We start from the raw sequence: 27,982 nt of genomic DNA on the forward strand, positions 1-27,982 counted from the left end.
TGCTCGCGCATCCATTCTCTCCACTCATCTGTTCATGCGCGCGTGCTCATTCCTTGGTCCACTCACCTGCTGAGGCACGCATTCATTCTTCAGGGCCCCAGCTCATTCACTCTTCCTTCGACTCTCCGCTCCTGCACCGGCTCACTCAGCCCACCTGCTGATGCAGCCTTCTCCCAGGGCCTCCTTCATTCCCCAGCCCATCCGCTTAGGTCCGTGCACGTGCTGATCGGATTCATTCATCATCCTCCCACTCATCCCCCAGTCACCCATGCACTCCTCCCGCTCCTTCACGCATTCGGTTCATTCCTTGCTGCATGCACGCTCCCGAGCACTCGCTCATCCTGCCGGCCGGCGTTAACACGCGGATTGACACGCTCGGCTCATTCATCTGTACGCTCATCCACACACTCACTGCTCCCGCGCCCACTCGCTTTGCAGTCCGTTGGCTCACGCATGCGTCGTTCCTGCGTTCCATTGGCTCGCGCACGCACGCGGCCTACTCGGCGTGCGTTCATGCACACATCCACGCATGCACGCCCCGTATCCATTCACTCATGCCCGCATTTATTCCTGCACCAAGGCGTGAGTCTGCTCACTCCATCCTGCACGCACGAACTCAATCGGCCCTTCGCTCCCCCACGCACGCACGCAGCTCTTTCGCTCATTGGCGTAGCGGGTCTTTCACGCACGCATCCGTTCACGCTGTCAATCATTGGCGCCTTCTCAGCCGGGGTTTACTCTCTGGTGAGTCCCGGGCTCCCTCCACCATTCTCCTCACGTGTGCTCAGGAATGCGCTTTCTCTCTCTCTCTCTCTCTCTCTCTCTCTCTCTCTCTCTCTTTTTCTNATTTGCTTAGGGGTTGGCTGAGTAAAGGTTAAATGTCCAAACCCGGGAGCCAGGAACCGCTGGCTGCGGCGGCGGGGAGCGGCCCCCGGGGGAGGGGAGGTGGCACTCGGGAGTGGAGCGCAGCCAGGTCCCCTCTTCTGTCTCTTGGCAGCCAGCCCAGGCTGGGCGACAGGCGGCGCGAGGGCTCTCTGGCCGGGGCTGCGACACCGCTGGGCGAGACGAGTGGCGGCGCGGAGGTGGGGCCGGGCTTCCTGCGACAGGCCAATCGTGCCGCGCGGGCTGCGGGGCGGCGCGGGGGCACAGGCCGCCCGAGGGCCGCGGAGGTGCGGGGACTGCAGGGGGAGCGGGCGTGGAGTCCGGGGAGCCGCGGAGGCCTGGAATGGAGGCTGCCGAGGGCGGCGGGAGCTTGGGGCGCGGGAGGGCAGAGGGCTGGGGAGGGGGCGCGGGCCCGGGCGGAGGCTGCGGGGTGAGCGCCCAGGAGCTGTGGAGGGAGCAGAGGAGTATGGTTCGTGGAGGTGGCCTGGGCGCGGTGGAGGCTGGGGACGGAGGCCGCCAGGGAGCGTAGGGGACGCGGGAGGGGTGGAGGGAGCGGGGCGCGGCCTCGCCAGGAGCCGCGGGAGGTGAAGGCGGCGAGGGTCCTGGGCGGGCCGGGGAGGGGCAGGGCTGCTGCAGGGTTCAGGCATCTTGGGGGCAGCAGAGGGGAGGCTGGTTGGGGAGGCAGCGGGAGGCGCCCGTGGAGGAGGTGAGCCCGGCGCTGGGGAGATAGAGGGAGCATGGATGGCGCGCAGGGTCGGGGGGGGGGGTGCTGGGGCGCCGCAGCGGGAGGCCCTGCGTGGGAGGCTCGGGGTAGGCTAGAGGCTCGCGAGGTGGGAGGACTTGGGGAGTGCAGCGCTCAGGGCGCAGGGTTGGTCCGGGAGAGGACAAGGAGCCCGGTTCGCGGGTCCGCCTTGGTGGCAGAGGATGCGGGCACTGGAAGGAGGTGTGGGGCACAGGTAGGCGACTGAGGACACCCGCGTGGGGCCCTGGAACACCAGGTTCAGAGGCTGCCCTGGGACGCACAGGGGCTGCGGTTCGCGGGGTGGGCTGCACCCACCAGGGCCACAGGTGACTTTGGGGAGGTGGGGAGCCCAGGTGGAGGGTGGAGGCTGACCCTGCGCTGGGGAGGTGTGGGCGCAGGTGACAGGGGCCTGGGGTCTCGGGACTGTGGCCGGAGCTGCTACCCAGGGTTCCTTCCGCAGGCCTGGGCCAGGAGGATCCATCCACCGCGCCAGGGCTCAGGCTCTTCTGGGAGCCCGCAGCGGCCGCGCCTCCCAACATGTCCGGTGAGTAGCCACTGCTGGCTCCAGAAGACCCCCCTCCCCCCGTTGACGCTGACCACTGCCCCCAACCTGAGTCCCCAACTGGCTGCCGCGCCCAGGTCTCGGGGACCCGAGGGAGGAGCGCTTCTGATATGGCCGGAGCTGGGGGGCGGGGGACTCAGCAGCCGTGGGAGGGGGTGATTTATGGCCTGACAGAGGGGGGCCTCCAGATGTCACAATTGTCCTCCTGTGAAAGTGTCACCTACAGGATCAGAAGAGCTGGTTCATAGGAGTAATATTAAGCTGAGAGTCTCACTGCGTGGGAGAGGGTTGGGAAGAAATCGAGGCTCCAGAGCGCCCCATAACGCACGAGGCCGGTTCGGAGTCAGAACATGAGTTTTATTTATTTTATTTAATTTTTTTTTTGGGGGGGGGTACCAGGGATCGAACTCGGTGCTTAACCCCTGAGCCCCGTCCCTAGCCCTATTTTGCATTTTATTTAGAGACAGGGTCTCCCTGAGTTGCTCAGGGCCTCGCTTTGGCTGAGGGTGGCTTTGAACCCACCATCCTCCTGCCTCAGCCTCTGCTGGGGTGACAGATTTATTTATTTTTTCTTGTCCCAATGATTCCCCCAACAGGCAGCAGGCCTGGGCTCGATGACCAACTTGCAGGGATTGCAGCCTGCTCAGCCCCGGGTCTCCCTGCCCTTGAGCTTGGGCAGGGGACATTGGGACAGTTGACCAGAGACCTCGATCCTGTTTCCCCGAGCTCCGGGCTTTGCAGGGTCTCTCTCTCGGGGTGGACTGGGAGTCTCTGTTCCCGGCAGCCACAGAAAGGGTCCTCTGTTCCCAGAATCACGGTGGAGCTCTCCTGAGTGGCCACCACATGTCCCCCGCCCCCCGAGGCCGCTGGGGGTGTGTACAATGCCAGCATTCAGCCGGCCCACCGCAGGACACTCCTTGACCAGGCTTGGAATGTCCTGCTGGACCTGCTTTGGGGGTTTTCAGCTCTTTGCAGGAATCAAAAACCACCTTTGAGCAGAGAAGACGCCCCGGGAGAAGCCCGTGGTGTTATTTGGGGGGAGAGATGGAAGGTGGATGCAGGGCGGAGGCCAAGAAATAACCACTTTTTGGCAGACTCCGTTGAAGACTCTTGGCTGAGCCTCGAGTTGATTTTGTAAGAGTGACTGCTTGGCTGACCTGGGGCCTGGAGCCTGCTCCTGGGTGCTGCCCCCCAAAGCTGGTCACCCCGATGTCTTAAAAGCAAACTGCATTCAAGTCTGCGGAGCTGGTTTGGCAGCTTAGATGGCCTCCAAGGGCCCGGGGGGAGGCTGCGCTCCCTTCACGGGTGAATGTTCTTGTCCGGAGGGACAGTTGGTGGCCCGACAGAGGGCTCTTCCACTCGCAGGTGCTGTTAATATGAGTCGTAAGCCCGGTCTATGGTTCTTTCGTCCATCTTGGGTCCTAGGACATTTATTGCCCCTTGGTCCCGGAGGCTGGAGGCTGGAGGTCCGAGGTCCAGGGTGGGCAGGGCGGGCTCCTCCCGAGGCCTCTTCCCTGGGCTGGCAGCCGCCGTCTTCTCCCTGTGTCCTCCCGGGGCGTCCCTCTGTGTGCGTCTGTGTCCTCATCTCCTCCTCTACGAGGACCCCAGTCCCGCTGGGTCAGGGCCACCCTGGGACCTCACTGCACCCCCATCCCCTCTGCCAAGACCTGTCTCCACCCACAGGCACGTCTCAAGGTCCTGGGGCCAGAGCTGCGGCAGAGGACTTTGGGGAGACGGTGTTCAATGTGTAATCTCCACCAGGGTCAGCGGTCCTTCCTGCTGTGCTCCTGTGGAGCTACAGACCCAATGTATGAAGCTATCAATTGCTGGTTTGATCGCTGACGCGCGTGCCCTCCCTGTCCCTTGCTGTTAGGGCACCCAACCTCGTCTTCCTCCTTGCTGGAACACGGTGTCCATAATGCTATTTGCAACCCTCTGGAATTAAAGGACCTTTGGGAGAAAAGACGCTATGGTTTGGATACGAGGGGTCCCCTTAAAGCTCATGCATGAGACCAGGTGTGAAATGTTCAGATGTGAAATGAGTGGGTTGTGAGAGGTGTAGACTCATAGTGGATTAATCCACTTGGATGGACTCCCTGGGTGGTGACTGCAGCAGGTGGGGTGTGGCTGCAGGAGGGGGTCCCTGGGCTGTGCCTTTGGGGTCTCTGTCCTGTCCCTGGTGAGCAGAGCTCTCTCTGCTCCCTGGTGCCCTGTCCTGAGCTGCTCTCCTCCTCCAGGCCCTGCCGCCATCTTGTTCTGCTCCCCTTGGGCCAGAGCCATGGAGTCGGCCACCAGGAGCCCAGATCAACTTCTCCTTGTCAGCTCCTTTGATCACACTAATGGGGGGGAAAACAACTAAAGCCAAAGCCAAATTCTGGGTGTCCCCTTCTTACCGGCTTCCCTGAGCCTCTGTCTTCCCACCACCCCGTCCCTGGGCTCCATGGAGAGCTGTCTCTTGCGGGACCCCACATCCAGCCTGCGATCCCCGTCTCTACTTCGCTGGGACACTCGTCTGCCTTGGGTGGCCTCGTCCCTCTCGGGTTATTTTTAATCTAGTTTCTGTTGGAGGCTGGAGAGAAAAGTTATTTTGGGGACTTTTGTGGCTTTGCAATTACAGGTGACGTTCGGCTCAGTGAGGCACGGGGTGGGGGAGGCCCGATTTCTCTGGGCTTTGAAACCTGTCTTGGAGTTGGGGTGGGAATGGACGATGGGGCGGACACACAGCGTGTCCCTGCTTTTCTAGGTGGGCGGGGGTCTCTGGATTCACGTCTGATAATCAGGTGTTGGGAGCTGCCGTAAGTTCTACTGGTTTTCAGCCCTTAGCCGCCTCCTGGATCAATGTCCATGTGGCTTTGAAAGTGTTCATGGCTCAGGTTAATGTCCCCTATTGGACTGCAGCACCTAAGGACACAGATTGTGGCTCTGTCACTGCAGTCCTCGTCCCCCTGGGTCCCGGGACCTGGTCTGCGTCATGGTCCCAGATGTCCCCCCTTCAGGGTCACCTGGCCCCTCTCAGGGACATGACTTCCCGCCTGCATGTCCCCTGCAGGTCACAGGTGGTCTGTGAGGAAGGTGGCGGAGACTGTGCCCGGAGGCCAGGCAGGGCTGCAGGTCCAGGGCTTCTGGGAAGGAGGCTGTGGGGTCAGCACCGGGGACCATTGATAGAACTGTCCCCTGGACCTCGGGTTCCACCAGACAAAGTGTCTCTATCAGCTTTTCCCTGATGTGACTAAGTGACCTGAGAGGAGCTAAATGGCTCCTCTTGGGCTCATGGCTTCAAAGGTAAACTCCATGGTCAACTGGCTCCAAGGGAGAAAAAAAACATGGCGGAAGGGAATGGAGGTGGGAAGGTCCTGTCAATCAGGAAGAAGAGAGAGAGGGAGGGAAGGGAAGGGAAGGGGCTGGGGAAAAGGTCAGCCCAGGGCACACACCTACTAACTAGTTTCCTTTAACTAGGTCCCACCTCCCATCATCCATCGAGCCCCAAATGGATTAATCCTTTTGATCCACGGGACGCTTGATAGACTTCAGAATATAGTTGTGTGGATTTTATCCAGGTGTTCTCAGAAGTGTATTATTAGGGGATTTTTGTTGTGTGGACACCGTAGCCATTTCGTTGGTGTAAGTAGATTGTGTGATGCCCACACGACAAAAATCCGTCAAGTGGATGAATCCACCCATGAGGTCAGAGCTTCATGAACCCTCATCACCTTAAAGCCCTACTTCTGAACCAGTGTCTTAGGGAATCTCTCAGGAGAGTAACCCTCATGTTCTTGTCCTACCCCCAGTGACCACACAAGCCTTCGTCACGCTGGCCACCAACGATATTTACTGCCAGGGGGCACTGGTGTTGGGCCTGTCCTTGAGGAACCACAAGACGACGAGGAAGCTGGTGGTGTTGATCACCCCTCAGGTGTCCAGCCTGCTCAGGTAAGAGCTGGGGACTCCATATGCACCCCGATGCAGTAAAGGTCACCATGTCCAAGGGGACCCAGGACATACTCTCAATCCCCCCTTGCAGGTTGGTTCCTTCCCAGGAGCCGATGAGCATTTCTGTCTCCAATGTGGATTTTCAGTCCATCGGAACCACCTAGAACTCAAGGGGGTCCTCCTGAGGCGGAGGCAGGATTGGAAGTCTGGTCCTTTCCTAAGGAGTGGTCGGGAACCACAGTGTTAGTCAGTTTACGTTGCTGTGACAAAATACCTGAGAAAATCCAGGTTTATTATGTTGGACGAAAGGTTTATTATGTTGGCTCCTGGTTTCAGCAGGTCTTAGTCCGTGGTTGGTGGCTCCATTGCTCTGGGCCTCAGCCGATTGTTTCTTTCTGGAATTTTCCGCCAAATAGCTTGGGATCACGGTTGATGGCAGGTCATTGAAACCAGGAGCCAGGAGCAACCCCACCCAGGTTGTGACAAGCACGTAGAACTGATGGATGAGAGACAGATGATAGGTAGGTAGGTACACGTACTTAAGATATTTGGATGGTAGATCGTAGCTGGATGGAGAGAGAGATCGATATGCAAAGTGGGAAATGCATTCCCAACCTGCAGAGTTTGGCTACCATCCTTCATATATAAAGAACCCTTATAAATCACTAAGCAAAGACAGAGTAGCGGGCGTGCGTGTGTGATGAGCACGTCTCCATCCCTCTCAAATAGTCACACCGTGTCAGTCTTTGCTTTAGTCTTTGAGGTCTTTGCCTCCCAAGGTTGGCCAATGTCTTTTAAAATGGTGGCCTCCTTGGGTGGATCTCTGAGCTGGATGCCCAGCAACATGATCAGATTTGGACCCTCTTGGCTGTGACCCATTCTCTTGAAGGTCCTCCCAATGAATGGGTGCCGAGGTTGTATTTCCTCTTGATCCAATAAGTCTGTCAGCGTCCAAACAGAAAGAGATCAAGGGAAGAAAATACATTTGGTCACAGTGGACATTGGCCCTGGGTCCATTTAACTTTCGCATTCATACAGGAGATGTCAGATCTGGGCAAAATGACCATGCATGAGAAGTCAGTGCACCCGGGTCTCTGGGGAGGGGACCCTGTGTGATCTGCTCCCTGTCCCTCCATCCCTTGAATGATGCCCATCTATGGATTTTTGATGCAATCCCACAACCCTTGTGTGATTCTCATGATTTCTATGTCCTTAGCAGGGGTCAGTGTTGTTCATATTTATGTGTCTCTCTCTCTTTTTTGGCGGGGGGGGGTACTGAACATTGAGCCCAGGGGTGCTTAACCCCTGAGCCACATCCCCAGCCCTGTTTATTTTTTATTTGAGACAGGGCCTCTGTAAGTTGCTGAGGCTGGCCTCCAACTTGTGATCCTCCTGCCTCAGCCTCCTGAGCCACTGGGACGACAGGCTTGCACCACCGTGCCTAGCCATGTGTATACGTCTTAATGTTGACTCCAAATGGTCTTTTAAATATTTAGAGAGGACCGCACAGAAACCGTGGGTAAGGTAGGACGTCGCAGACCGGGTTGAATTTTCATGCACTGGTTAAGGGGGCAGAAGACAGAGAGTGGCCCCTGACCACAAACCACCAGGGGTGTGAGGCCAGGAGACCACCCCTCTGCCAGGCATTGTGGTGCAAGCCTGTCTGCAAAGGCACAACCTGAGTGTTTCCTGACTATATGCACGAAACATATTCCACTTCTAGGAGATGGGCAGAGCCACCCAGCAGGGTTTGAGGTCACAGGCCACAGTGCGATTTATGGTTGGAGGAAGGATCCTCGTCTCCCTGAGTCCCGGGACCAGGTCTGCATCAAGGTCACAGAAGTCCCCCCTTCAGGGTCACCTGGCTCCTCTCAGGGACATGATTTCCTGCCTGCGTGTCCCCTGCAGGTCACAGGTGGTCTGTAAGGAAGGTGGCGGAGCCTGTGCCCGGAGGCCAGGCAGGGCTGCAGGTGCAGGGCTTCTGGGAAGGAGGCTGTGGGGTCAGCACTGGGGGCCATTGATAGACTTGTCCCCTGGACCTCGTGTCTCAGCACCCAGGTCTGTCTGTCCCCTTCAGAAACATTGACAAAGAATAAATGAAGTAGGCACAGTTGGCATTCTCCGTTATCAAGTTATGATTTTTCCTGGGACAGACATACTAGGTTTATGCAACCAAATGTTTCTCCTCAAACATTCACGCACGTATCTAAGCATCCGTCAGTGAGTCTGGCTTGCAAGAATTATTATGGTGCTGTTTGCTTACCGTAGATTTTCTCTGTTCCTCATTCATTCTGTATTTATTATGTGGAATTCTTTCCCAAGATCATCCTCCTCCCTCTTCCCTGGTTGTCCATTGCAAAAACTTTTGAATAGAGACCCAGAAACATTTATTTTAATGCTTTGTATATGTTATTTTGCTGACCAAATTGTTTCTGCTCTGGAAATTGGAATCTTTTCCTTGTCGGGTCTTGGTGTCCTGTTCTCATACTTTTATCCATTTTCTAGCGCCTGCTCAAATTTAAAAAAAAAAAATTATCATCATAACATGTTCCAGGTCACTGTGAAGTAGAGTGTCAGCCAAATCTAAAAAAAGAATAATCATAATGGACCAGGGATAAGTTTATTTTGATAAAAAATATAATATTTCAAGATCTGAGCTTCAAACTTGTATGCAACTAACAATGTGGGTTTTGAACACGTAAAGCAAAAATTGACGGGAGATTGCGGTGGACATCTGTGGGTTCCCATCACTTTGGCGTTCACACCTCCCTGCCCACACATTTTATGAAGGAAGCTACCTTTCTGAGAGATGACCTGAGTCAGTCTATCTAGAACAGTTCTCTTCAATCTGTATGCTTGTCCCATTTGGGGTCATTTCCAGAATGAGTGCAAAGTGTGCCCAGTTGAGAGACAGCCATGGAAGACAACCCCTAATGCTGAGTCTTCAGTGGGTGTGGTGGGAATTGGAGCTTTGCTCCGTGTTTGGGAGCAGCTCCAGGGTATCTTCTGGCAGGACAGTGTTGTCCTGGGCTAATGGTCCTCTGCTGACCCATGTCTTTATCAGGGATGTCCTCTCACGGGTGTTCGATGAGGTCATTGAAGTCAATCTGATGGACAGCGAAGACTACATCCACCTGGCATTTCTGAAGAGACCTGAGCTGGGGGTCACCCTCACCAAGCTCCACTGCTGGACCCTCACTCACTACAGCAAGTGCGTCTTCTTGGATGCCGACACCCTGGTGAGTGCAGGGAGTGGAGAGGTCCAACTTCTCGGCTTGATGAGGAGGCTTTGATGCCTCTACGTCATAATATGACCCTGTTCCTAAACGGCATGGCAGCTCTTGCAGGTCAGTTCCCAAGAGGTGGTGAGTGCTTCTGTCTGCACCATGGAGATTCAATTGGCCCAAACCACCCAATAACATAGGGGCAGTAGGCTAGACCCTGGTGAGGACAGGAAGGATTTGAAGACTGATCCTTTCTCAAAGAGTGTTCGAGAACCATGGTGTTGGCCTTCCATTGCCATGACAAAATACCGGAGAGAATCAACCTAGAGGACTAAGGGTCTATGTTGGCTGATGGTTTCAGAGGTCTTGGTCCATGGTTAGCTGGCGCCATTGCTCTGGGCCTGAGTTGAGGCAGAACATCATGGTGGAAGGGAGTGGTAGAGGAAAGCTGATTGGCTCAGGGGAGCTGAGAAAGAAAAAGGGCCAGAGATAAGATGTACCATTCCACGGTCTACTCCCCTCAACTAGGTCCCACCTCCTACAGCCTAGACCACCTCCCAATAACCCTTTCATCTAGGTATCCATCAATGGATTAATCCATTGATGAGCTCAGAACCCTCACGATCCAATCACTTCCCAAATCCCCAGCTCTGGACATTGCTGCTTCGGAGACCAAGCCTTTAACATAGGAGCCTGTGGAGAACATTCCAGATCCAAACCATTCCAGCCACATTATCTCATCTGCTCAAAAGAGCATAAGTGGAAAAATATTTTTGTCTCAATGGTGTATTGAATTGTAGATTCTGGATTGGACCACTATCCCCGAAATTGCAAATGGTGGCATCCCCCCATGTCATTTGGGGTAGTACCTTAGAACTATCATGGGATGGGCATTTTCAAAATGGCCACTGGGGATTTGGAACGGAAGACGGAGTTGGTCTACCGCGAGTCAGTTTTGGTTAAGCAAAAGCACCTCTTTAGGAAGAGGTAGTGAAGCACCCTGTCTTCCAAAACAGGGTCGCCCCCTGCCAAATGGCATGATTTAGAAACCAGTACGTGTTAGAGGGAGTTGCAATTAGGGGTCAAGTTCTCAAGGGCACAGTGTGTTGCTGAACTGGGATGTTGGGTAGCCTAAAGGTACTAAGTGCATTTTGGTCTCGCTCTGAGTTTCGTGGAACGGAAACAAATCCTAAGTGGTTTTTGAATGGGCTCCAAGACACAGGAGGCAAGCTAAGAGTTTTGCAAAAATAAAAGAAAGTTCTAGAACCCCCAAGAATGGGTGCTGGCTCAAGATGGCGTATCCCAGAGGCTGGCATTGAGGCTGGGGAGACCGTTTCCACTCCGCGACGAAATTCACCCAGTATCTGCTTGATATGGATGGTCTCCATGTCCCTTCCTGGGATCCCAGTTCCATTTTGCACACTTGCTGATGTAAGTAAGGATGATCCTCCTCACTCTAGAATCTTAAGATCCGTGAGAAAATCGTTCCAGACCCAGTGCAGACTCAACAACTGCAGGTAAACTGGAGAGGAGTCTTTCTCACCAAAGTTTCTCATTTCACCTTAAAAGTTTTAAGAATCTCACACAAAAAAATTGGTCTAAGGTTTCCGGGCACCAGAGGTGCATTGGGCTCACTCTAGGCCCCTGTGGAATTTTTCGGTTGCCCAATGGAGGCGACAGATGTGTGGCTTTGCCTCGCCAGGTTCTGCACAACATCGACGAGCTGTTTGACAGGGAAGAACTCTCCGCAGCCCCGGATCCGGGATGGCCCGACTGCTTCAATAGCGGGGTGTTTGTCTTCCAGCCTTCCCTGGAGACCCACCAGCTCCTGCTGCAGCATGCCACGGAGCACGGCAGCTTTGACGGTGAGTGAGGGCAGCCTGGAAGTCGGCAGGGCAGAGAGGACCCGTTGCCGGAGTCCGGTTTTATACGCAGCTCAACGTGTCTCTCGCATCCACGAGCTGGAGCCTGGAGACAAAGGTGCACATTGAGAAGTCAGCCAGGCAGGGTGACAGGGAGACATCAAGAAGCTATTATGTCAATATGCAGCAGCCAGGAGAACCTTTGGAAAACTCCCTCCCAGGTAGAGAGAGCACCTTGGCAATGCCGATCGTATACAACAGGTGTTCCAACCTTCCTCCGAAGGACCAAATAACCAATGTTGTCCGCTTTGCAGGGTGCATGGTCTTTGTTGCAAACACTGTCTTCTGCACGTGTAACTTGGAGGTGGACATTGGAAGAAAAACAGTGAATGTGGCTGACTTTCAATAAGACCAGTTTGGAAAAAGGGGTTCAGGGTGATCCCTGAGAGGGAATTAGGGGGGGAAATGGTTATCATCAGATTTTTTTTCATCACTGTGATCAAAAGACCTCATAAGAACAATTAGAGGAGGAAAAGTTTATTTGGGCTCCTGGTGTCCGAGGTCCAGTCCATGGCTGGCCGACTCCATGGCTCTGGCCCAAGGGGAGCAGAACAAGATGGCGGCAGGGCCTGGAGGAGGAGAGCAGCTCAGGACAGGGCACCAGGGAGCAGAGAGAGCTCTGCTCACCAGGGACAGGACAGAGACCCCAAAGGCACAGCCCAGGGACCCCCTCCTCCAGCCACACCCCACCTGCTGCAGTCATCACCCAGTGAGTCCATTCAAGTGGATTAATCCACTATTAGGTTACACCTCTTCTAATCATTTCACCTCTGAACCTTCTTGTCTTGTCTCACACATGAGCTTTTGGGACATACCTCATATGTATACCATGTCATTGTCCCCCAGGTCCCCCAAAATCTCATGCAAAATACATGTAGCCCATTTCCAAGAGTCTGCACGGTCCTAACATAACAATGGGGAAGCCATTTTAACTACCAGATGGAATTCACTGGGGGTGAGTGGAGGATGCTGGAGGTTGTATATAGTTTTATTATTAATTTTGGGGGGCAATGGATGCAGATCTTGTAGGGAACACACCCTGAATTTTAGTAATGGTATGGGTAGCCGATCACTGTCAAGAAGAGCAGGAACACTGTAGCTGGCAGAGAGGACCTCTCAAGGCCAGTGTAGACCTTAGGTCCTTCTCATACCTCGGGCCAACCTGAGAACTGCACCCAACTCTACTGACCTCTGTTTGTGTTGGCGGGTGGCCCAGGCGCAGATCAAGGCTTGCTGAACAGTTTCTTCAGTGACTGGCCGACGGCGGACATCCATAAGCATTTGCCTTTCATCTACAACCTGACCAGCAACGCAGCCTACACCTACAGTCCAGCCTTCCAACAGTAAGCCCTCCGCCATCTTGAACCCCAACTGGCCATAGCCACTTGGTTGTTTTTATCTCCCAGATTAGATATCAGCTGTTCGTAGAGGAAAGAGAAATAGATCACCCTGTCCCCGTATGCCAGGCAAGTGCCGTACTCCTGAGCTATACCCCCAGGCTTTTTTTAAAAGTTTTATTTTGAGACAGGACCTCAGTAAGTTGATGAGGCTGGCCTCTGACTTGCGATCCTCCTGCCTCAGCCTCCTGAGTCACTCATATTCCAGGTCTGTGCACCATGGCACCCAGAAATGTATTTGTTTTGAATACAGGGATTTCCTTTTTGTTAAAAAAAATAATTATGAAATTTATGTATAGTGGGTTGCTTTTAAGGAATAGATGACGGTATTCCTTAATTTTTCAGTCTTAGATTCTATGATGGTAAAGTAGAGAAGATGAATTCCATGGGGTTGTACCTCTTTGGGTCTTCAGTGATTTTTTTTTTCTTCCCTGGGGTCCTGGGACCCCAAATTTGGAGCTCTGCTGCTAGAGGAGACGTTAAAATGAAATCAAAATGTGATAATGATCCAGGAGATGAATAACTCCAGAGTATGCATTACCCAGCAGGGGTCCTGCTGCTCCCAGGGAGGCAGAAATTGGTTCTGGGGACGGCAAATAGTCTTTTTTTTGTTTTGTTTTGTTAATATATTTTTAAAAAAATAATGTGTGAATCTCAGACCATGCACCTTTGGTGTTAAAATTTCATGGGGAGTTAATTTAAAAAAAAAAAAATGTCCAAAAAGCACTTGGGGAGTGATAATGAATGGCACCGGAAAAAGGTTCAGAAGGGGAGATTTCAGAATCTTTGATCCTTTTTCTTTTATTTTGAGAGGCGTTTGGTTTGCAGCTTGTGTTATCTGCCACGAAATCTCTTTATTTTCTCGTCCCATCCTTTGAAGGATGAGGTCATTGAAGCTGCCCCAGCGTTCCTCTGTATAGGACTGATGTGTGGACGCGGGGTGCAGCTCAGAGGTGGGGTGCTGGACCAGCCTGGGTACCATCCCCGACCGTGCAAAACCAGCAGCCGCAAATCACCTTGCAGTCTCCTTCCAGTTGGGAGGAACACCTCAAGGGAGACGACTCAGGTCTCTCGGTTCATAGAGAATGAATTACCAGCCGAGCGTCCTTTGTCAGAAAACCCCAAATCTGACACACTGCAGAACCCAAGATCTGTACCCACATGTCACATTATGTGTGGGTCCCGGGCAGAGCGCAGGTGTGCTCCAAATACCGTGGAAAATGACCTTCAGGCTGTGCGTGTAAGGTACAGGTGAAGCAAATTAATTTCATGATGAGACGTGACACATACCCGAGACATCTTATGACGTTTTCATTATTTATTTATTTGTTTATTATTTTGGGGGTATCAGGGATGCAACCCAGGGGTGCTTAACCACTGAGCCACATCCCCAGCCTCGTTTTGATATTTTATGTTAAGACAGGGTCTCGCCAAATTGTTGAGGACCTCGTGAAGCTGCTGAGGCTGGCCTCCAACTTGAGATCCTCCCTCAGCCTCAGCCTCCCCAGCTTGCAGGGTTGACGGGCATGTGCCACCGAGCCCAGCTCAGGATATCTCATTATGCACCTATGCTCTTTCCAAGACCTGATAACATCTGAGATCCGGAACACTGTTGATGCAAAGCATTTCAGAGCAGGGATGCTTTTTCTAAAAACTGCACATGTGGATTTTTTAAATGATCTTTAGGGGGCCGGCGCGGTGGCGCACACACCTGGGAACCCAGCGGCTCGGGAGGCTGAGGCAGGAGGATCGCGAGTTCAAAGCCAGCCTCAGCCAGAGCGAGGCCCTCAGCAACTCAGGGAGACCCTGTCTCTCAATAAAATGCAAAATAGGGCTGGGGACGGGGCTCAGGGGCGGAACACTTAACCTCGAATGCAGAGGCCCTGGGTTCCATCCCCGGCACCACACACACACAGAAAAAAAATCCCCCCAAAATGTTATTCCCTTTACCCAAAGTAACCGTCAATCATTGCCCTACTAAGGTCCCTGTCAATAGTGGTGGCTGGTCAGATCGTTCCCCTCCAGGTGGCTCTTGGTGAGGACCTCCACCGTCGTGCTCGGGCGCCCTCTGGTGTCCTTTCCTGGTGGAAATCGGAATCTGTTCTTTGTCCTCCTCAGGTTCGGCTCCAGCGCGAAGGTGGTGCACTTTCTGGGGTCCACTAAGCCCTGGAACTGCACGTACGACCCGCAGACTGGCTCCGTCTCGGAGCAGGGCGCGGGGTCCGGCCCCCCGCAGCACGTGACCTTCCTGAATCTCTGGTGGAGGCTGTTCCAGGAGGGCGCGCGGCCTCTGTACCCAACCGCCTGTGCGCAGGAGAGACAGGGACCTGCGGGGCTCCGCGTGAGTGGACGCTCCTCTGCAAGTTCGCCTGAGGACCAGCCTGTACCCTCCAAGACCCACAGCTCCCCTGGCTTCTCCCCATTACGTCTAAACACGAGGATGCTCCGTATCCGCGGATGCTCCATATCGCGGTTCCCTTCCAACCGCGGATGCAAAATAGAATATTCTTCAAATAGCTGCATCTGCACGGAACCAGTACACGGGTCCATTTCCCCCCCTCTTTCTTACTCCCCAAACAATCAGACAGGTATTTACACCCCCTCCCCAGCCCTATTTTGCATTTTATTTAGAGACAGGGTCTCCCTGAGTTGCTTAGGGCCTCGCTCTGGCGGAGGCTGGCTTTGAAATGGCGATCCTCCTGCCTCAGCCTCCCGAGCCACTGGGATGACAGACGTGGGCCACCGCGTCTAGCTGGAGGTCAACTTTAATTTTTGCTTGAAAAAAAGAAATCAGTGGTTCCAGATGCTACTTCTCGGGAACCTTTGAAGGCTTTCGATAGGAGCAAATAGGAAGGAGTTTATTGGTTCTCGGGCCACCTTGTGGATGAGTAGCTGCCACACAGAACACTTGTGGGTTATTTACAGGTTCTTGGGAATCCAGTTGCACAAATCCTTCCATTTGATGGGCAGCTCTTGCACACCCACGGGGCAGGATGACCGGGGAGACCAGAGCAGAGCGGACTAGTAAAAATGTGTCCTGTGTGTGTGTGTGTGTGTGTGTGTGTGTGTGTGCAGGTTTGCTCAGATGGCCTCGAGGTGATGCGTGCAAATTCAGCCCCCAGTGCTGCAGAGCCGTGTGCAAACTCAGCTGCCCCTTCTGAGGTGCCGTGTGCAAATTCTGCACCAGGATCGGGCCACCTGCGGTCTGCTCTGGAGAACACATCCACCACGGTGGCTGAGACCCGGACGTCCCTTGAAGGATGGGAAGATGTGAGTACCCGCCTCCCACACTCTGCCCAGAGGCGCCCACGCCCTGACCCGCACAACCTTGTACTAACAAAGGGGGTTTTGCAGATGGGTTGGAGTCAAGGATGTTGGGGTTGCAGAGAGGGTTGTGGATTATCCCAGGGGACCCGCATCATCCTAAGGGTCCTTATAGGAGGGAAAATGTAGAATCAGCCAATTCCCAGAATCAACAGCTGACTCCATCTTGGGAGCTGCCCCCCCCCCCAGCCTTCCACCTGCTCCGATTTCAGAAAAGCCCCAGAGACCCGGCTCAGGAGGGAGCCCCTGCTGACCATGGGCTCAGGTCCTGCTGAACTCATCATGAAGTAAAAATAATACAAGTAGAAAATTCATTGCTTACGTTCAACCTACCAATCCTGGCCAATGTGGGAGGCTGAGGCGGGAGGATCGCATGTTGGAGGCCAGCCTCAGCTACTTAGTGAGATCCTGTCTTAAAATTAAAAAAAAAAAAGTAAAAAGGGCTGGGGGTTCAGCTTAGTGGTGGAGAATTCCTGGGCTCCATCACCAGTACTCTCCCTCCCCGCATGAAAAATAGTGAAGAAAATTCAATATTTCTTAGGAAAAGAACAGAATTTAGAATTCCAAGCAGAATTCGTACCGAAAACGGGTCCCTTTCACACTCCTTTAGAGTCCAAAGCTGGGAAGTCAAAGCCATTATGAGTCAGTGTGTTTATTTATCATTGCTCTCATAAACTACCTGAGACTGAGGGATGGATAAAGGAGAGAGGTCCAGACAGGTCAGGATTTTTGGGGGCTCTTCAGTGGGTCCCATGATCCGATGTGCCACCTCTCAATGTCACCGCACTGGGGACCAAACTTCTAGAGAGTGAACACTTGAGGGACACGCTAGAATCAGAGAGAAATCTATGGTCCAAATAGGAATGAGGACAAAAGTGCAGGGTGTAAATCCATTTTTCACCTTTCAACTTCCTGTCCCCCTCAGCCACCCTGGCCTCTGTGAATAGTGGTTGGGCACATTGACTCTGGCCTTGGCCCATTTGACGTTGCTATAACAAAATGCTGTGGAGCGGGGAAACTGATAAAGAAAAGAGGTTTCTCGAGCTCATGGCAGAGATGTCCCGTGGGGAGACAGAGAAAGCAACCAAGCTCGGGTCTGTCTCCCCTGTTCTCCTGAAGCCACTTTGGGGGGTGGTCCTACCCTCATCAGTTCACGTAGCCCCAATGACCTCTCCAAACGCCACCTCCAACACCATTAACCCATGGTTCTGGGGGTTACGTCTGTCTGTCAAGCATGAACTTTTGGGGAACACCTTCGCACCACGGTGCCTGTGTATTTTATGAGGAGCCTATTTCCCCCCCAAAAATGACAGTCGTTGCAGTTTTAAAAGGGAGGGGTTCCCTTCAGCACCCCGTGTATTTCCTGAATGAATTTTTTTTCTGAATGAATTTTGCAGCCCTGCTGCCCCCTTATGGCCATTTATTGAATTGCAGATTCTGGAGTCTTGATTTTTTTGAGGAGCCAAAACCAGACTCACCCCTCAAAAAAAAAAAAAAAAAAAATTATTATTATTAATTTTTATTTTTTTGGTGAGGTTGAGATACTATTTTTTTTTAAAAAAAAAAGTCCTCATAACTGCAGAAAAGCTGAGTGTAAATTCTAGCAGTCTCTATTCAAAATAGCTACCTTTGAGCGTTTAATGATGGCCATTATCTAACCCTGGGACATTTTTATATAAAATAATTAGCATGGCGATTTTTCTCCTAAAAAGAGAAACTTCCAGAATTTTGGCTGGGGTTTCGTTCGATCTATAAACCAGTTTTAGGATTATTAACGTCTCCAAGGTACTGAGCCTTCCAACTCTATGAACTTGGTCCATTTCTATACTTATATCTTTAATTTCTCTCAACACTGTTAATATTTTTTTTTGCAGTCGACTTTTGTGTTTTGTTAGGCTTGTTAATTTTTGAGTCTAAGTAAATAGCATTGCTTAATTTTTTTTTCTGATATCGGCATGTAGAAATGCATGTGACTTTTGAATCCAGACGGTGTGCTGAAATTTTTTCATGCGACAACACAACATTCTCTTTGGTTTTCCTGCAAACAAAATTACAATATATGCAGGTGGGAAATTTGTAATTTCTTTGAACATTAAACATGCACCTACTGCATAATGCAGCCGTTCCATTCCGAAGTTTGCTCAAGAGAAATGAAAGCTTATATTTTATTTTTATTTATATTTTATTTTTATTTTTATATTTGATTTTGAGGCTGGCTTCAAATGTCCATAAAGATGATAGCACTTTTATATATAGTAGCTTTGCAATGGAACAAGTGTCCATCAAGAGGTGAATGTGTGAACCAATCGAGGCGAATTCCTAGAGTGGAATACTATGCAGCCATAAAGCGAGCAGATGTGGATAAGTCACAACAAAAACTGGCTGGAGTGTCATTACCTCATGGACATTCTGTGGCTAGTTCCCGATTTCAGAGTCTATTTCTCGCATTGCTAATGGTCTTGTGTCTGAACCATCATTTTTCTGCGTTCCTGCAGGTCTGATGCTTGTTGTTTGGTTTGGTTTTTCTCTTGGTTTTCACTCATTTGATCTTGTCTTCTCACAGGATGGTTAATTTTTTGGAAATTGAAGGCCAGACATTGTTTATGGGAGAAAAAAATTCTTGCAAAAATAATTTGAAATTCTGAATCAGACTATCCTTGCCCAGTAGAGGTTTGTTTTGGTATCCCTCTTCCAACTGTCACACGTTTCTGGATGGAGAGCAAAATTTTGGTTTCATTTGATTTCGTTTCTGGGCTTCTCTGTTCCGTCCGCCTGTCCTTCCTTAGAGCTACCCACGGGTCTCTGGACTGTGCCCCAGGCCATGGTCTCTTCGTTCAAGGTGAACTGAATGTCAGGCAGTGGATGAATCAGTCCCATAATGACAAACCCATTTGTTCACTGGCTTCCTGAAACCTGGCCGAGAGGCTGCGTTGGCCCCATACTATTGCTAAACGCTCATCTTGGGTCTCTCTCTTCATCTTGTGTAAAGAGGGACGTGTTTCCTAGTTATTGGTAAAAATAAGGGGGATATTGATTTGACAATTTTTTTTAGGTTTATGTTTTATTTAGTATTGTTTTTAATAAACCTGTGGGGTCAGGCGCGGTGGCACACACCTCTAATCCCAGTGTCTCAGGAGGCTGAGGCTGGAGGATCCCAAGGCTGAGGCTGGCCTCAGCAACTCAGCCAGGAGGCTGAGGCAGGAGGATCCCAAATCTGAAGTCAGCCTCAAAATGAAATATAAAACAAAAATAAAATATAAATAAAAATTAATAATAAAAAAGGGCTGGGGATGTGGCTCAGTGGTTAAGCACCTCTGGGTTCAGTCCCAGGTACCAAAAAAAAAAAAAAAGTCAAATTATTGCTTCGTTTATCCTCCAAGGCCACCGCGGGTCCCTTGCATGACCAAAGCAAGCGAGTGGCAGAGAGCAAGGCGTCCACGCAGGTCCTTTTCCTTACGTGGGCAGGGTTAGAATTTAGGACATTTCCTTCGCAGTCCTGACGGGTCAAAGCAGCCCTTCATTCCTGTGGGATTTACGTGCTTCTGACCCGTGAGGCCCCAGGGTGCGTGGATGCTGTGCCCAGCGCAGGGTTCAGGAGCAGGGCCGGGGGGACACAGGCTCAGGTCCTGCTCTGTCCTTAACGAGCTCCTGTGTGTGGACAAGTGTCTCCAACTGCAAATTAGACCCCTCACCACCAAGAGCAAGGGGGTAACCAGTGTCCTCAGAGGGCTGCGAGGAGGGTCAGGAACGTGCAGGACCTTGGTACTCAACCTTGAACCCACAGAGCCACATCCCCAGCCCTTTCTTTTATCTTTATTTTGAGACAGAGTCTCACTAATTTGCTTAGCTCCTCGCTAAGTTGCTGAGGCTGGCCTCCAACTTGCCATCCTCCTGCCTCAGCCTCCAGAGCCTCTGGGACGACAGGTGTGTGCCCCCACACCTGGCCCCCCTTTTCATTTTCATTTTTTTATTTTGAGACAGGGTCTGGCTGAGTTGCTTAGGGCTTCACTAAGTTCCTGAGGCTGGCCTCCAATTCGCAATCCTCCTGCCTCAGCCTCCTGAGTAATTGGGATGACAGGCGGGCATCATTGTCCCTCCAAGTTGAAAGCTGGCTTCTGATTTGAGTCGCATCCAAGTTTTGGGTGGCACAGGTTTCCTGGGCTCCGTGAAGCTGTTCAGGGACCCGGGGTTCTGCTCTGTCCTTGCAGCTGTGACTCTGTGAGAGCATCAGGACTTTGTGCTCAGAGCAGCTACGGCAGAGAACATTGCCTGGCACCCGCCGGACTCGGTCTCCATAGCTCTTCCTTTCCCGTGGCAACCGACCGAGTGGGCACAGGTTGGGGGGACATCTTGCCCTTCACTAGGAAGGGTGCGGGAAGCACGTGTCTTCCTGCTGCCCAGCACGGAGGGGCGTCCTGCCCCAGCTGCCCAGTCTCAGTGGTCAGATGGAGATGCACCACCCTGTCCAGGCACCAGGAGGCTGCACCCCGGCATCAGGTGGGATCCCACGGGAGAGAACAGAGAAGGATCCACGTTGGACACCGGTGAGCCCGTCACTCTCAGCGCCTGAGGTCAGGTGCCCCCGGCACCCTGGAGGCAGGGACCCTGCCCACCTGTTGGTAAAGCTGTGTCCATGCCAAGGTCCGGGTCTCACCTGTCGGCTCTTCCTTCATAACAGACGGGAGGCTGCCCTGACACCCTGATTCCGGCCAGGATCCCATGTGCGCCTCGGCCACTGCTGGCCCTGCCATTTCCAGACGTCGCTGAGACCCAACCCACCCGGGTACACTGGCCCCTTCTCTCCCACGGGCTCCTGTCTGTCGCTTGTCCTTTCTCTCAGAAGACCTGCATCAGCTGAGCAGACCGTGGGTTTTCCCATTTCACCCTGAATCGCCTAAGGGCTTTAGCAAGCAACAGAAAAGAGCCACGTGGTAGAGCACGCCTGCGGCTCTGGAGGCTGAGGCAGGAGGATTGCCAGATGGAGGCCAGCCTCAGCTACTTAGCAAGAACCTAAGCAGCTTAATGAGACATTGTCTTTAAATTTAAAATAATTTAAGAAAAAAAGAAAAGAAAACCAATAAAACCAAAACCAAAAACAAAAACAAAAAAACCAATATGGCAGGGGCATCTCACTTAATTTTCAAAACTTTTGGAGGGACTTGCAGCCGTGCCTGAAATCGTGACTGGGACACTCTCCTGTAACCACGGCATTGCCTGATAGGGTTCCAGTCACCAAGGATACTAACCTTGCCTTGGCTCTTAGGGACCTGCCTGCGCATCACGTTTATTAGGGTCTAAATGCCGAATGTGTTCCATTGCATTGGGAGTGTGGCGGACACCCGTCGGTGCCCAAATTTGCAAATTCAGCTTTATCAGAACTACGCATAGGTTGGGGAAAAAAAACATACACAGGGTTCCGTACTGTGCAAGACTTCTGGCATCCACTGGGGGTCCTGGGAAATAGCCCCTGTGAAAAAGAGGAGCCAACTCTAATTGAAAATTTTTAATTTTTAACTTTAATTGAAATTTTTTCTTTTTTTTTTTGCTACTAGGTTATTGAACTCACAGGTGCTGAACCACTGAGCCACATCCCAGCCCTTCTAAAATATTTTGAGACAGGGATCTGGCTAATTTGCTTAAGCCCCCTCTAAGTTGCCGAGGCTGGCCTCCAACTTGCAATCCTCCTTCCTCAGCCTCCTGAGCCGCCCATTATTTATTTATTTATTTTTTTAAGCATTGGTACTCCCCTCCCCCCAAAGGCTATCTAGTAGGGCGTCTTAATTTTTATTTCGTTTCCTCCGTCCTTTGGGTTAAGGTGAGAATTCCCTGCATCCTCTTGAAGACTAATGATGGAATGGTTGTGTTTCTAGCAGGCAGCGAATCAAGTCAAAGGTGGCCCAGCTGAGGAGTCTTTGGATCCGAGTCAGGAGGTCCCTGGGGAGCCCTGCAGAGACCCCGGTGCTCAGGAAGCCCTGGAGGTGACACCTGCATCCCTTTGCCTTGCCCATCACTCCTGATGGATGCTCTAAGCCAGCTCTGCAGCCAGCCCAATGCACACGTCCGTCCTTAATCCAAAATTTCAGCCTCAGCTTGTCCAACTCAGGCTCTGTCTGCCTCTGATCCACCTGTCCTCTCTCTGCCATTTGCTGGGGGCTGGATGGTGTCCTCATTCCTGTCTTTGGCTCGGATCTTGCCTGTTCTGTCCTCAAAAGCATTTCATCAGAAGTTGATCTGAAGAAAGTTTGTGGGTAGATTCAAGATGGTGGGCTGCATGCCGAATTGTCCTGTGAAGGAAGGTTGGGGGGCTGTTTAGGGGGGAATGCATAGCTGCAAATCAAACACACTATTTCTTCCGTGTCTGAGAAATGGGACACTCGTTCTTCTCTTCCTTCCTCTTATGATCGTTCGCATCCTTCATTTCATTCTCTCTGGTGCGTTGAATGAAAGCCATCAGCAACTTTTTTTCTTTGTAAATGAACGATCAAATCATGCCTTTTCTCTTTAGGCAGCAGTAAATCCGTTCAAGGTCATAATCCCCTTCAATGACACCCCTCCAGCATTGGGAACTGGGCCTGGGTTGAATGTATTTACCCACCGATTTGGAATATCGCCTCATCTATCATGTATCCGTCAGCTTTCTGTTACTAGAACGAATACCTTGAGATAATCGACTTAAAAAGACGAAAGGTTTTGGATGATACTTTGAGAGCTTTCAGTTCAAGCTCAGGTGCTTTGGGGATTGTGTGAGGTGGAGGAAGCTGGTCCCCTTCGCCGGGCCAGAAAGCAGAGAGGAGAGGCTGAGGTTCCAGGCCACTCCCCCAATGACCTCACTTCCTCCTCCTAAGCCCCACCCTTTAAAGGTCCCACCTCCTTCCAATAGCACCAAACCCGGAATTAAGCCTTCCACCCGTGTGGCCTTTGGGGGACATTCCACATCCAAACTGTAGCATACCATAAGGGAACTCACCCTTGGAGAAAGTATGAATGCTGCTTCTCCTCCTCACCCGGTTGGGTTGGTGAATTCCAGGTGTCATAGTGTGGACTGGCATGGAACGCTGTTGGTGACGAGAATTCTTGTAAAACTCCACCTGTTATGATGTGTGAGTTTGTCCCTTCAGCACGTTCAGCCCTTGTGCGCTGATAAGGAGACTCAGGGAATCCTCTCTGTAGTTGGTGGTGGGTGACATGGCGTGGGAGTAAGGTTGGGTACATCTGCCTGGTGGCCCAGCCATTGGTAGGTTTGGGATCTTGGGTGAGTGGGTCTCATCCTTTGAGCATCTGTGGGAGGAGGAGCTGGGCTACCCACCTCCAAGAACTGGGGGAAGCGTGGAGAAGGCAGGACGAGAAGGTGAACTGGAAGAAGCCCTACTGTGTGTCTGCCTCGCGTACACCATCAGGACCCCGATCACTCATTTGCCCCCAGGGCCCATGTCCTGGGAGTGTGTCCACCCACTGTCCACCCATATATTTATCACCTATCGATTTCTATGTATTTCATCTGTCCATAGTCCATTTCTCAAGTATCTACCCAAACATCCATTCATGCATCTATCATATCTATTATCTGTCTGTTATCATCCAACCATCCATCAGACCACCCACCTGTCATACGCATCCATCCACGTATCCACACAGCCACGTATCTATCCTGCTATCTGTGAATCTATCCAGCAATTCCTATGTGTCTAAGTGGCCATCAGTTAATCTATGGATCCATTGGTCTTTCTATCCTTCTATCCATCTGTGTGTGTGTGTAGACAGAGACATAGAGGAGAAAGAACACCCAGGGCACAACTGCCCAGCACCAAGTCTACCCAACCCAACCCACATCTGGGAACAATGTGTCAAATTACTATAGCTTTCTTTTTCTTTTCTATTTTAAAGAGTGAGAGAGAATTTTCTAATATTTATTTTTTAGTTTTCGGTGGACACAACATCTTTGTATGTGGTGCTGAGGATCGAACCCGCACCGCACGCGTGCCAGGCGAGCACGCTACCGCTTGAGCCACATCCCCAGCCCCTTACTATAGCTTTCAATCCACCATGTAAATCTACCTACCATCCATTTGTTTCTATGTATTTCATCTGTCCATCTGTCTTTCTCCTTGTCTCTATCTACCTGTCCTTCACCCATCCACCCATGCATCCACTCATCCATCTATTCATTCATTGATCTCTCCACCTGTCCATCCATCCATCCATGCACCCACACAACCAACCACCCACCCATCCATCAGTGCACCCATACATTCATCTATCTACCCACCCACCCACTCATCCACCCACCCATCCACCCACCCATCCACTCATGCATCTATGCATTCACTAATCTCTTCACACTCATCTATCTGTCCATCCATTCATCTATCCATCCATCCACCTACCCATCCACTCATCCATCGATTATTCATTGATCTTTCAACACTTATCTGTCCACCTGTCCATCCATCCACTCATCTATCCATGCATCCATACAACTAACCAAACAACCAACCAACCATCCATCAGTACACCAATCCATCCATCTATCCACACACCCACCCATCCATCCACCCATCCACCCATCCACCCATCCACCCCTCCACCCCTCCACCAACCCATCCACCCATCCATCCATCCATCCTCCACCCATCCACCCATCCACCCATCCACCCCTCCACCCCTCCACCAACCCATCTATCCATCCACCCATCCATCCACCCATTATTCCACCCATCCACCCACCCACCCACCAATCCACCCATCCACCCATCCGTCCATCCATCCACACATCCATCCATCCACCCACTCTTCCATCCATCCGCCCATCCATCCCATCATATCTATCCATCCATCTCTATGTTGTATCTATCCTTTTATTGATCTTTCTGTCCATCTGTCTATACGTGTGTCCGTCTACGTGGATAAATACCCAGATCGATGATATACATGCATGTCCGTTATGAGCACCATGTGCAGACTTTTAAAACTCTCATTCTAGTCCTGTGAGAAGTGATTATGTCACGGGTTCTTTTTGATCCACCTGAGCACCAAATAGAAGTGAGATGCGTGTGTTTGCGTTTACACAGTTGTGCGTGGATATACATCCACCTACCCATTAGGAAAATAGAACCTGCCGTCCTAGGGAGAAAATTGAAGTCAAATCTGTATGTGACTATTTCGGTGATCCTCCCTAGACGTGTAAAGCATTGCAAATTTTATTTACATGTGGTGCCATTTTTCTTCATCTTTTTTTTTCTTTTTTTTTATTGGTTGTTCAAAACATGACAAAGCTCATGATATATCATCTTTCATACATCTGATTCAAGTGGGTTATGAACTCCCATTTTTACCCCAAATTCAAATTGCAGAATCACATCGGTTACACGTTCACATTTTTACATCATGCCATATTAGTGACTGTTGTATTCTGCTGCCCTTCCTATCCCCTACTATCCCCCCTCCCCTCCCCTCCCATCTTCCTTCTCTACCTCATCTGCTGTTGTTCAATTCTCTCCCTTGTCCCCCCCCTTTCCCCTCACAACCTCTTATACGTAATTTTGTGTAACATTGAGGGTCTCCTACCATTTCCATATGCTTTCCCTTCTCTCTCCCTTTCTCTTCCCCCACTCGTCTTTGTTTAATGTTAATCTTTTCCTCATGCTCTTCCTCCCTGTTCTGTTCTCAGTTGCTCTCTTTATATCAAAGAAGACATTTGGCCTTTGTTTTTTAAGGATTGGCTAGCTTCGCTTAGCACAATCTGCTCTAACGCCATCCATTTCCCTGCAAATTCTATGATTTTGTCATTTTTTAGTGCTGCATAATACTCCATTGTGTATAGATGCCACATTTTTTTTTTATCCATTCATCTATTGAAGGGCATCTAGGTTGGTTCCACAGTCTAGCTATTGTGAATTGTGCCGCTATGATCATTGATGTGGCAGTGTCCCTGTAGTACGCTCTTTTAAGATCCTCAGGGAATAGTCCGAGGAGGGTGGTAGCTGGGTCAAATGGTGGATCCATTCCCAGCTTTCCTTTTTTTAAGATGACGCAGGAGCATTGAGGTTTTTGCAGGTGAAAGTATTTAATCTAACGAGTGCCGGTGGGTTTAGTGGTTAGGGATTCATTCTTAGGGGAAAGCAAACAGGAACACAGTTCCGGTTTCCAGCACCACGGACAAGCTAGGCAGAGTGTCACCTTGCCAGACTGTGTGACACCCGGCATGGGTTTAGTTTGGAGCCCGGGACGCGCCATCTTGCAGAAGTGAGGGCTGAGTGCGTGGACGGTGCAGCCTCTGTGGCTGCTTGACTGACAGCTGGTGACCCTGTGCGGTTGCTTGTGTCCCCCAGGTCGATGTGGCCGCCTCCGTCTCCAAGGTTTCCATCCAGGAGAAGCTCCAGGAGCCCAGCTCCGAGGAGGAGAGGAAGAAGTGGGAGGAAGGTCGCATGGACTACATGGGGAAGGACGCCTTCGCGCGCATTCAGGAGAAGCTGGACCGCTTCCTGCACTGATGCGCGTGCGTGGCGGCCACCGCTGACCCCTCCCGGGGGGAACCCTGTGCCTCGATTTATGATTCACCAACTCCAGTGCCTGCCCTGAGTTATGTAGATGCTGAAGGTCCAGCTCCAAGCCACCCTGGCTGCCCCCGAGCTCCCTACCCTGCCTCTCGGGCTTTCCTGAGAGGTCGATCCTTCCCTTTGTCAGCAAAAGAGAACAAGCCTATAGCCCTAGTGGACCCCGGATGCTGGTCTCTTGTCTTACTGGAAAGAGTTCTCCAGTGCTGTGTAGCCTCAGTGCTGCCTGTCCAGCCTTTATGGAGTTCCACTTCGGTGCCTATCTTAATTATCTAATTATGCATATCTTAGTTATCTGATTAACCTCATAACATTAGACTGCGTATTCCGTACCTCTGAGCCTGTCATCCCAGCAGCTCGGGAGGCTGAGGCAGGAGGATCTCGAGTTCAAAGCCAGCCTCAGCCAAAGGGAGGCCCTAAGCCACTCGGTGAGACCCTGTCTCTAAATAAAATGCAAAATGGGGCTCGGGGACAGGGCTCAGGGGTTGAGAGCCCCTGACTTCCATCCCAGGTACCACAAAAAAAAAAAAAAAATGAAGACTCTCACTCGGAGGGGTAGCAGCTTGATCTGCACTAACAGAAACTAGAGATAGATGCTTTTTGCTAAGTGATGACATCAGCAAGCAGTGGGTGACCTCTGAGCAGTCCTTCCTCGGTCTCTGCATCTCTACCTCAGTGCCAAGTACCTTCGGTGATCACTCTCCAAAGCCATTTCCTCTGGGCTCCTCTGGGAGCACGCTCAGTATCCTGGGGATGGGACAGCTGCTTCCAATTCCAAACCACCATTTCACACCTATCCTCATCACTGGCACCGATGCGAAGGGCTGCGTGTGTCACTGGGTGGCCATGATAGGGGATTGGGTTCTAGGGGATCCCTCTCCAACAGGCTGGGCTGGGACATGGTGAGAACACTGTTTTATGGTGTCTGTCTGTCTGTCTGGCCGGCCTCTGTCACTCAAAGCAGGTTGACCCTTTAGGGAGAGCCCTTGGGGTGAGCTCATGGTGTTGACTGAGGCGTCCGCCGGTGATCCCCATCCAAGCAAAATCGTGAATATATCACAGAACAAAAGAGTGTTGGTGCTATGAAACCAGAAGCCTCCGTCGAGCAAACCAGATGGACGGTATTCCAGAAAATTCATACTCGTAAATGAATGTGCATCTCTGGAAATGGGAATTCGTGGCAATGGTTTAGTGGGCTTTCAGGATTCTAGCTCCATCTAGAATGTGACTGCACCCCCGGTGCGCGCCAGTCAACCTCCTTGGAAGAGCGCTGATGGATTTGAATTAAAGTCTTAAAAAGCCACGGAGTCTCCTCTTAAGTGTGCCTGCAAGGTTCTGAGCAATTGGGATCGTGTTTTAGAGGGCACAGCGGGAGGGGAGGTGGCTGCCTTGCTCCCAGGACAGATTCCAGTGGTCCGGTGGATTTTTCAGAAACCCTGGTGGTGG

General features: G+C 51.5%; 2 protein-coding genes across 13 annotated transcripts in view; both read left to right on the forward strand.

Annotated features, from left to right (window-relative positions):
- Positions 1 to 20,973, forward strand: part of Xg (Xg glycoprotein (Xg blood group)) — a 46,351-nt gene extending 25,378 nt beyond the window's left edge. Inside the window, exons 12-13 of the mRNA XM_015506867.2 lie at positions 19,293 to 19,301; positions 20,962 to 20,973. The gene's annotated coding sequence lies outside the window, so the exon portion shown is untranslated. The remainder of the gene's footprint in view (positions 1 to 19,292; positions 19,302 to 20,961) is intronic.
- Positions 300 to 27,839, forward strand: Gyg2 (glycogenin 2). Of its 12 annotated transcripts, none has more exons than XM_048784648.1 (12): positions 300 to 744; positions 2,085 to 2,168; positions 5,975 to 6,116; positions 9,181 to 9,355; positions 11,043 to 11,205; positions 12,479 to 12,605; positions 14,778 to 15,000; positions 15,735 to 15,929; positions 20,348 to 20,554; positions 20,662 to 20,766; positions 21,854 to 21,961; positions 26,312 to 27,839. In XM_048784648.1, exons 1-12 carry the CDS (start codon positions 315 to 317, stop codon positions 26,471 to 26,473), a joined length of 2,121 nt encoding a protein of 706 aa, XP_048640605.1. In that variant the 5' UTR covers positions 300 to 314; the 3' UTR covers positions 26,474 to 27,839. The 12 variants fall into 12 exon arrangements, with proteins under 12 accessions (XP_048640605.1, XP_048640606.1, XP_048640608.1 ...); XM_048784649.1 differs by having other exon boundaries at positions 21,857 to 21,961; XM_048784651.1 differs by having other exon boundaries at positions 20,453 to 20,554.
- The last annotated feature ends 143 nt before the right edge of the window (positions 27,840 to 27,982 follow it).

The sequence above is a fragment of the Marmota marmota genome, unplaced genomic scaffold, assembly GCF_001458135.2.
Source record: "Marmota marmota marmota unplaced genomic scaffold, marMar, whole genome shotgun sequence".
In the NCBI taxonomy this organism is placed as follows: Eukaryota; Metazoa; Chordata; class Mammalia; order Rodentia; family Sciuridae; genus Marmota; species Marmota marmota.

Bases quoted from the DNA above. Each gene is read 5' to 3' on its own strand.
- Gyg2 (XM_048784648.1), top strand. From the start codon at position 315: ATGCACGCTCCCGAGCACTCGCTCATCCTGCCGGCCGGCGTTAACACG. The intron at 12,606-14,777 runs GTAAGCCCTCCG...TGTCCTCCTCAG, and splicing joins TACAGTCCAGCCTTCCAACA to GTTCGGCTCCAGCGCGAAGG. The intron at 20,767-21,853 runs GTACACTGGCCC...TTGTGTTTCTAG, and splicing joins CTGAGACCCAACCCACCCGG to CAGGCAGCGAATCAAGTCAA.